Below are 11,047 nucleotides of genomic sequence, written 5' to 3' on the forward strand. Positions count from 1 at the left end.
GGTTTATTCTGACACTCATCTTTTCACGGGGTATAATGATGTATAATGATTCATATTTAACATCTTCCTGTACAAGTACAAAGGGTTTTAACACCCAACAGTCCACGTTGTTTTTCGTGCATTTAATCCTTTTGTTTTCCATTCTAACTATAAACTAGAAATAAATTCTCATTAAGACAGACTTTTCTGTTCAAAATATTCTGCTTCGATATACCTGTAAGTGCATCACAACGACCTGCACCAGGAATTATCCTACTGTGTTTTAAAAAGACATATTGGGTAACAAAATTTTTCTTTCTTGTTTTTTTTTTTTTTTTTCAAATCGTTGCCTTATATCCCAACTGAGCATTGGAAAAGGAAGAATATAATTTTTTTTCCTCTCGTCTATGTTACTGTCATCTATGACACGGTATTTCTGTCCATCGTTCAATGTTTCGTATTTATGTTTAAAACGTCTATGAATACATTCTACAGACTGTTGTGCTCACTGTGCGAATTCTCACGTCCCTCGGTACTAAAATTAACAACGACTTAAAAACTGAACGTGTTTTGTTCCTCTGCATTCCAATGGTTTGACGAGTTGACCAGAAGGACTTGACCTGATTTGTTAAATACACTCTCTAATTATAATCTGCGCGTGGACGTGTGTATTAAAACATATCCCAGGTATGTGACGTCAGTAGGCGAAGGAAGTTGACTTGGAGAAGGATGTATATCCCTGCCTACGGGCATCGCGCGCGCGTCTGTGGTCAACATCAACCGAATTTGTGGTCATTTAATTGTGGGTTTCTCGATAAGTTCAGTCTTTATTAGAACAAATGCTAACTGGTACATACAGATTAGAGCAGCTCGACTCGGATCACTTAGTTCCTTGTAGCTCGAGATAAAAGAAACGTTATTTAAGGTTCGTGACCCAGCGGTGTCTGATAAGGACATGACTTGATATAATTTCAGGAAATCATATTAACGTAAAAAAGATTTATATCACACGTAAACATAATACATATATATGTGTGTGTGTGTATGAAAGTTAATTCAATATCATCTTTATATTTCACAGAATTTCGACTGTGTCGTGTGTGTTCCATTATGAATTTTGTATGTATTGCGCCGATCGCTATTTGTCTTTTTCTAGTGCCCGATGCCGACATTCTTTAATTATTTGTCTCGTTGTCAAAATAACATATTCCTATAGATAATAAAATAAAAAAAACTTTTAATTTATTCATACCAAACAGAAAGTTAAAGGGAAATTTTAATTTGATACACTTGACCTTTTGAAGATATATAACTTCTGTCTTCATCTCCAAAAATTATAATATATGATACCTTTTAATATCTTGCAGATGATTTTCGTTCCTGTAACAGAAGTGATCTGGGCTATTTTCGTAAGGTTTATTTCTTTGTCCTTCTGTTTATGGATCTACAAAGTATTTTTTATGATTCATTAATATGTAAATACAGCCGAGCATATGGAAATGCTAATCAAACAGTTAATTTGAGTGTAGAATTTAATGACAGCGGTCGTGAATTATCAGAAAACACATATGTAATTCCTGTCACTAACCTAGATCCTCTCTGCATAGCACACGATACGAACACTTATGTCTATTTCAAACTTACTCAATCGAACAGTTGAAAATTGGAAGAAAAATATTTCTGCCTGTACGTATCTTCCTTTTTGTTCCAAGCCATATTTAACAACTACAAGAGATCCGAGAGGGATGTTGGCACCAACCATCCTTTGATCGTTACCGTTCTTCACAATCGGAACTTTCACTTCCTTGTCTCTTACTTCCTTTGCTCTGAATGATTTGAAATTTGAAAATTCCTCTTAAGAAAAGTGATAATAATCTCAAACTGACAAATCCAAGATCACTTTGTTTTTCTCGTTAATTCCAAAATCAGATAGGCACAACTAGGAACCAAAGGAAGCCCAGTTTGTGAAGGATTTATCCAGTATTTTTGAGAAATAGGGATTACAAAATTTCATAGTCAAAATCCTAGATGGCTGCGAGCCAGTCATTTTCTTTTTCTCGTCAGTCCCAAGATTAAACGATCACAATTAGAAACCAAGTGGAGCCTACCCTACCAGTACCTCTCAAGAAACAGTGATAACAAACTTTCTTTGTTAAGATCCGAGAAAGTAATCTGTCTGTCAGCCACTTTGTTTTTCTTCTGATCAGTCCCAAAACTTACAAAGATCAAACTTGGGACCAAGGTGAACATAAATATGAAACCTGAGAAAGATCCAGCCAATACTTCTCAAGAAATAGCGATCACAAGAGGTGTTCACGGACGGCTGGACGGACAGGCCGTGAACGTGTGGCGATTTGAAGAGCCCACTATCATCAGATGGTGGACTAGTTAGTTAACGTGTCAGGACACTTGGTTTGGTCAGTATATCTATGGGGATAAGATAGGTTCAGTGGTAAATGTTAAACATTAAAATCATCAACAGATAAATATGTCAATGACAGGGATTCGTCACAGAACAGAGAAAATCTGTGAAACAGAAAAATCAAATACTATTTTATGAGATTCGTCTTGATTTATTTTTATCTTATCGTCAGATACGCTCGTTAAAACCACTTTATCTCCGATCGTCCTATTGCGATTTGGGCGGTCTCTAGACTAGATTAATTTTAATTCATGCATTCATTCATTCATTCATTCATTCACTCACTCATTTATTAATACATTCATTCAGTCAGTCGTTCATTCGTTTGTGATACAAAACCGACGCGATAAAAATGGTTTTCTGTGTATCGTTTATGATATACACGTGTAAAACTGTTTGAACACAGTGATATATATCCCATTTAATATCCGTCACGGGTTGAATCATATCGGCATCGAATATCCGGTTTACTTGGGACACTAATAAGGCAATGATATAAAAAATGAATCATGGAGATTAGTACTTGAATATTAACACGAGATAAACGATGTCTGTTGCCATATAAAGACGAGAATTTAGGACAATACTTCATTTATTTTCGGAAACAAAGAATTTCATTTTTTAAAATAAAACTCGTGAAAATATTTAGATATGTGAAAGTCCAAAATCTGTAAAGGTGTTTATTTTTTTTTTATCTATGTAGGAATGGCAGTGTAAAGCCATGAATTTTTGAATGATGTGGCGTAATCCTTATCTAAAAATATCTTTTTATATATGAAGTGTTTATCATAAGATATGCAACATTTCGTCCTGTCCCAAGTGTAAAGTCCAAATAACAGAAATCTCTATATCGAAACTATAAATAGTATCACACTTGTAATACTTTAATCTACAGGTGGGCGGGGCGTCAAGTGTTGAAGTGAGTGACGTCATCAGTGCTGCATTGACTGGTATACTCAGTGTCATGGCTATTAATACTACATATATATGTGTGAATTGTGACAGTACCGTCTCATACTGGGATTCAAAGCAGACGACGCTTACGCACGTTATCGAAATCCAACAAAATGGTTACAAAGCGCGGTGAAGGGGTGGATAGTTTTGCTGCTGGGGAGGGGGAGGTAAAGTGTGTGGTAGTTGGGGACGGAGGGGTGGGGAAAACCAGCATGGTTCTCAGTTACAGTACTGGAAAGATTCTGACGGAATACCAACCCACCTGCTTCGACAGTTACACAGGTAAGTTTTACGTCATATCTAGATTTTCACTGAAACCTTAATTAAATGAATATCATTACAAATTCATTAAAAACTTTTTAATTGTTTCATAAAAACGTGTAGTATAATTATTGATATTTCAATAACGATTTATCAAGACAATATACTTACCATAAATATATAAATAGATTGATGAATAATTTGGTTAATTAGAATATAATTAATTGTTTATCTAAACAAACACGCGACAAAGGTCAATTCTTATACAGAATTTTTTTTTAAACCACCGGTATTTGTGTATTAAGATCGACTATACCAACGGCCGGTTCCTAATTCTTCTTAGTCAAGTGTCGTCGTTTTATGTAGAATGTAATTATTCTGGAATTACAACAATTTCACTGCTCTAACTTTACCAAAGGATTGCCACGAGTAGACTAACACGTAGTCACAACAAAAGTATCCTACTACAAAAAAAACTGGGAATGGAGAATATTCTTCGCCTCTAATCGTAAACAATATCAAAACGCCGAGGGTTTTTTTTACTGTAAAGCATTCCATGTTAGGCATTACGTAATGTTACAAGTCCTGTTGTACACATATTTACGACTGGACTGAAGGAGTTCGAGATAAAAAGACAAAAAATCGAAGCTCCGAGGGTTTTAACGTGAACTTCAAAAGGGGATTATATAATGTTACTTGCTAACGATAATTGTTGAATATTATAAGTATCTTCCTTTATAACTAAAAATGAATATTTAAATCTTAATAGGGAATATATTTATTATCCTTAACCAGGACAGGGAGGCGTGTGAATCAACTTTCCCAAATAGTAGATTTTGAGGCATTTTCGGGATGGGATGGTTACCCCTGCTGGGTCGGAAATGTGCGGTTAAGTGTATTATTGAAAAATTTCGTGAATTAACCATAAAAATTTCCATTGACTTTCATACTCAATGTTTTGTATTGTAAATTTTTACTAAAATGGAAAATAAGAATCTTGTCTCATGGGGCGTTGCCGTGAACTGTCCGTCCACCCATCGATTTGACACATCCGTCATTCGGTACACACAATTTACAGAGTTAAACCAGTTATAACGATCAGGAAATCTCAAATCATCTCCAGCTAAAATCTCCAACATCTGCTTTAGATTGAGTCAGATGAATCATGAAGAGTCTGGGCATATATATATAAGTACACATAGGTCATCCGATGGATAGACTTTATCACAATGAACTATTTTGAAGTCGTGATGATTTTTTCCCCAGTCACTGTGGAAACTCGGTAACGAAAATACCTTGCATTACCATCCCAAAGAAACATAATAATCAGTTGATCCCAAACCCTTTATGTAACAAAATTTTCAAATTCCATGTCATTTTTTTCATGTGATGATATAATCTATCTCTTATGACACTCGGTATTTAAAATGTCCACACACCTTTCAGATATCGTGTTATAGGCAGTTATCGCCTGTCTTCACACATCATAACACTGATGTTACCGACCACAGACGACATAGTTTCTATAGACGTGCAGTGACTAGTGTTATAGGCGGACGTAATACTCAGACCGTAGAAAATACCACAACATTGGATACAAGTTACATAGCAGAAATTTTTACCCACTAATTCATGTTTGCCCAAGTATCAACTTGTGAAAAGCTCTCGTCTGTAGGGCAGAATACCGTTATTCATAGAGGCCCTAGATTTAACGACGACGACGACGATGATGATGATGATGATGAACACCATAGTTTCGACAACAAATGTTTTGTTGATGTACTTCTGAGGAAAATAAAGAACTACTTGACCTTTGTAATTAGTAAATAGAAGTTTTTGTCTAGGAAGACAACAATACGTTATACAACTGTAATGTACGTACTATCGAAATACATCACATTAACTTTAACATCAAACCAGTTGTGTTACTGTCAAGTGTCGTGTGAAGCATCACCTGTCAAAAATTGGGGGGAAAAAATCCAAAATCCGAATTTCCAGGAAGAGTTAGGTATTTAGAATGAAATTTCAGTAGATAATCCCGGATACAAGCTTACGTAATGTTTCTCAAAAATATATACGAGATGGGCGAGGCACCAAGGACCTGAAGTTTGAAGTTGCAAACAATAAGCAACATGACTGTCCGTTCCTTTATCGATATCGACTATGTCTATAATTAGTATTAGAAAAGAAAGATATAATTTAAATTAATGCTTAAAGATAAAGATGTAAAGGAAAACAAAATCTGAAATTATTTCGATTGAATTTTTTATCCAGCGTGGCTTACTAAATATTGTTCGTCTGATAATATCCCATTTGATATGATACTGACTACTCGTACCATGTACTGATAAAAACAGAACTCTTTCAAAACAAAAAAGATAAGAATCAAGTTATAAATCTTGTCTTACGACATATTTCATCCATTGTGTCACAATGAGTTAACTCCCTTTGTTTCCTTACAGTGCCGGTACCAAAAGACGAAGGTGAGGTGTCCGTGATGATAATGGATACGGCAGGCCAGGTACGTCCATTTGTATTGTTTTATATTATAGTATTGACAAATACGAAATTCAATGTACACCGACACATTTTCCACCAGTCGAAGTGCATCTCCATTGTTTACAACATCAAAAGCAAATTAATGCAGAAAACGTCCTCATTATCTCAAGAAAACTCTTAAATTCCAATGAACTATACTTTTTCTAAAATACTGAATGCCGTTTTAATTCACCAAATGATAACTGCATTCCTAGAGCTCTGTATTATAATCCTGTTTTGCCTCGTTCCAGGATACGTACGACCGATTGAGGACATTGTCGTACTACGACACAGATATATTTCTTGTCTGTTTTGCTGTGGACGATAAAGATTCGCTGGACAACGTCCGTACCAAGTGGGTGCCGGAGATACGGGAATATCGCCCAAATACGCCCTTCATCCTGGTCGGCACGCAGACGGATCTGCGTGGGTCGGTCATTGATATCACAGATTCGTGCGTGTCAACACAACAGGGACGTAAGATGGCCAAGCGTTTAGGTGCAATAAAGTACATGGAATGTAGCTCGTTGGATGGGGTAGGATTACAAGAGATTTTTAGAACGGCCATCCGCTCGACCGCAGATCCAGTTTTGAAAAAGAAAAGAAAATGGAACAGTTTCAAAAGGCTGTTCCACAGGAAAAGTACTCTGGTATAATTACTCTCAGGCCACGATCAGTGGTCATAGTAACCAGGACTGAGTCTCAGTAGCCGATTGCTGGAACTGTTGATCGGGTCACGCGACAACGAGGCAACATCACGGGCCCTGCGATAGGGTATCATGACCCTCAATAAGTTGACCGGATACAGAATTTAAAGAATGACGAAATGTTGGCAAACTTTTGTCATGGCGCCTTCAAACAATAATGCGCACCTAGTGGGATGAAGAGTGTGACGGTTTCAGAGCTATGGAATAAGACCCTATTGTCCATTTGAGAATTAGTCATCAAACACCAAGCGTTCTGGAGACGTATACAAGGAAACACTTTCATAGTCGTCACCAAAACCGGAACTCCAATATATCATGAAGTGGATACATACTTCATCAGGCGAAGGTTAACGACATGCTCTCAGTCACGTGATCTGTGATTGGTCAGTAACAAATGGCCAAGTGTCCAGTCCACGTGGTTTGTGAAGAGCAATGCACGTCACAACGAGAAGTTGTCAATCCAAAAGTTTATCTGTGATTTTTGTTTGTATTTTTACTCTATGTTTATTGTTATTTATTAAACTGTTGATAGTTAAAGGTGGTTTTTTATTCTTAATTGATATACTTGTAATTTTACGCCGTTCTAGTGAAATGACCGTTGTTTAGCGACTATTTCACAAGATCTTAAAACTTCAGACGTGAACTGGTCATCTTTCCTGTTATTACCATTGATCTTTAATATTAAACCAACCATAACATTATTTTGTGTTGACACTTATTTTTCCGTTCCCATCACGCAAAAGCGAAAGGCAATTCCGTTTGGATTATGTTCACTCAAAACGCAACATTAATAAAAAGCCTGACCTGTGATTATGATTAAGCCTATCAAACCTTGAAGAAAGACATTTGGTTAAACAATGTGAACAGATTGAATTGCTGAAAAACAATAAATAGGCAACGACTCTCCAAATATCATTAAATCAAATTATGCCGTCCATTGTAATCGGTCAAAAAACGCATAAAATGTCCGGACAAGGTTGATGTTGCGGACAAAATAAAGGGCAAAAGCTACTTTTAAACTTGTCGAATATAAATTCCACTCAGAAATGATAACATAGTGTTTGGTGGCAAAGCTTACCAAGTTACAGAAGTGGGAGAGAATACCTCGGGACAAACAAAAGTTAAGGATGAACAGGACTGATGAATTGTGCCAGACAACTGTAACATCCCGTCAATAGTTGTGAGGCGTCGCTATTTAAATCTCGAGTATCATATCAGCATGGCCGATGGTTCGGCAGCTTACAAAATAATACTGTCTGTTCACGGCAGCTTATTATTGAATAATACCGACGAACAGGTAATGTGTTATGCTTGGGAGATTTATTCTGTCAGATAATTATATAATATAATAATAATAAAAGGGAGACATGATCTGTATTACGTTTATTGTTCGTGTCAAGCGATAAAACTGAACACTATCATAACTCAGACAGGTTTTATTGAAAAGTAAATGGTTGTTGGTCCCCAATGTCAGCGACCGTGATCTTATTACCATTTGTCAGTGCCAGTTTTCACAAGTCAATGATTTATAAGTTATTCTGACAATTACACTACAACAAAACCAGATAGCTATTGTCCTAGTGTTTTGCATTTAACGACTGAAGCGGCACAAACTACACGTAGTCAATTCGCTGTCAGGGTGGTAGAAACGTCATAGTATGAGGGAACAAAACATTAAAGCGACCAGCTAACAGTCTTTTAAGAAAGAAAAGGAATTATAACAAAGAGTATAAAATATCAATCCTGTTATTAGTAAAAATGTACTTATGTGTAGACAGTATTATCAGACTTCAACTGATGTCAAAACCAGGGAATTTTCGAAAATAAATAGTGAAAGTGAAACCAGGAACTTGTATGCTCTGGTCAAACAATATAACTTCACATCAACCGTGATTAATCGGTCACCTGGAACATGTTCATTGCTCAGTTCTAGAGAATCTAATCGTTCATATAGCGCTTCTATCTATCCGCGCTTTCATTTGTTCTTGTCCCAGACAAAAATAATATCGTTGATAGTAAGAACTTCGGACCGATAGCGAGAATGTTCATTGAAAACGCCATGGCTATTTCACTTAGCAGAGCAGAGAACGCTCCGCTAAATTCAATTCAAGACTAGACTCTGAAAGCCTATATGGCATACAAATTGAAAGGGTTTGCCATAGATATATCGAAGTCTATATCGACTGTTGAATACGCTGCCGATAAAATATAACTCTATGACCAAATTCAAACAAATTTTACACTTTCGTATACCAAATATTTACATCAACGCTTTTGCTCCAAAGAGTTGTGTCATGTCCGTGAAGTCCAGCCCGTCATGGCGAGTCGATATCGACACATCAGCCATGGACAAACTCTGGACTCTATACACCAAGCATATAACGATACATATTTTTCTTACCGTTTACAAGTCTTAATTTTTAGCTTACCCGGCCCGTGAGTCAGGCGTCAACATTGCTGACGATTTTTTTCTCAGCAATCAAGACTTATCATATATGGCTGCTATCACAATACAAATTACAATAGACATTGTACAATATGACTATGATGGGCGACAGCAATACAAATTCTGTGACTAAGTCGATGTGGGGCGACATCAATACAAATTCTGTGACTATTAAGTCGATGTGGGGCGACAGCAATACAAATTCTGTGACTATTAAGTCGATGTGGGGCGACAGCAATACAAATTATGTGACTATTAGGTCTATGTGGGGCGACAGCAATACAAATTCTGTGACTATTAAGTCGATGTGGGGCGACATCAATACAAATTCTGTGACTATTAAGTCGATATGGGGCGACATCAATACAAATTCGGTGACTATTAAGTCGATGTGGTGCGACAGCAATACAAATTCTGTGACTATTAAGTCGATGTAGGGCGACAATACAAATTCTGTGACTATTAAGTCGATGTGGGGCGACAATACAAATTCTGGAACCAGCAAGTCAATTGGTGGCACCCACAATGAATATAGTACGACACAAAAAAGAACAGACGAGAAATTGATTATAAGAATTTTTACTTTCTTTATAAACTAGGTCCAGGAGAAGCCTTTAGATGATATTCTGCAATAAATCCATAACTATAAGTTGGTTTAAAACTATTTACACGATTGGTCGCGATCCCAGGAAACACAACAAGGAGATAAGGGCTTCTCAATTCTTAGGGACAAATGGTCTCACCAGAGTCAGTGCATAAAGATTACGTGAACATGTTCACAACTTTTGTGATGTCTTTTGTTTTAAAAAAGAAACATGATACATACAAGCAATATAAATATCAGTCTAATTCTCACATGTCACAAATGTACCTACAATTCATATCTTATCACATGACCAGGTCACATGACATACACAAGCCTCACTATCACACACATCACATGATTATAAAAGTTTATCACATCTGCGCCTTTATTATAACAACATAATAATAGGTTTCCTGGCCATCAACACGACACAGTCTTCAACATGATATGTTGGTTTCCTGTGAGGAAATTCACATTTTCATATTTTCCCACAGCAAACAAACAAGAATTATTAACGGTGAAATTTCCAATTGTTATTTTCTTTAGAGAACAATACTTAATCTTCACTTCTCTGCCAGAAATGTGTCCTTACAGTTTTATCTTTAAATCAATATATTTGTAGATAAAGCTAATGGAGTTTTAAACTGTGTTAAAAGGTTAAAAATGCCTTCTATCCTATATTTGTAAGCTTTAACACAGAAACATACTTGTGAAAGGCCTGTATTGAATCATTCAAACAAATTTGAAATTTAAATGACATTCTGGTTAAAATCTTCAACATTAGAAAGATGCAGAAATCTATCTACATAATCATATTTGCCAATGTCATGACAGTACTGACAGCCTTGACAAAATGTTTTACCAGGTAAGTTGCGACATCAGCAGAGTGTTACAGAGAGCTGAAGTACCTGCTTCATCATGTGGCACTTGTGTACAATGTTTATGTACATAAAAAAAATTCATAACATATGACAAAGTGTTAGTAAACATATGTCTTCTTAACCTGTTTGGGAAAAAAAAATAGACATCAAAATTGGTCAAGATATTATTGTCCTAGAAAACACAAGGGAGATAAACATTTGCCCTGATTTTTTTCTGATATATTCAAATAGGGAAGAATATCATTCAGAATTGATTTCTTTCAATATTGTCTC

At 36.1% G+C, this 11,047-nt stretch overlaps 1 protein-coding gene across 1 annotated transcript; it reads left to right on the forward strand.

Moving 5' to 3' along the window:
* Window positions 1-3,415: 3,415 nt before the first annotated feature.
* On the forward strand, window positions 3,416-7,562 carry LOC132555966 (ras-related protein Rac1-like). Its single transcript, XM_060220352.1, has 3 exons — window positions 3,416-3,637; window positions 6,079-6,137; window positions 6,406-7,562. The coding sequence occupies exons 1-3, from the start codon at window positions 3,469-3,471 to the stop codon at window positions 6,808-6,810; spliced, it is 633 nt and encodes a 210-aa protein (XP_060076335.1). The 5' UTR covers window positions 3,416-3,468; the 3' UTR covers window positions 6,811-7,562.
* Window positions 7,563-11,047: the final 3,485 nt, after the last annotated feature.

This window comes from Ylistrum balloti, unplaced genomic scaffold, assembly GCF_031769215.1.
Source record: "Ylistrum balloti isolate Yb309-2 unplaced genomic scaffold, AGI_CSIRO_Ybal_v1 Utg370532, whole genome shotgun sequence".
NCBI lineage: Eukaryota > Metazoa > Mollusca > Bivalvia > Pectinida > Pectinidae > Ylistrum > Ylistrum balloti.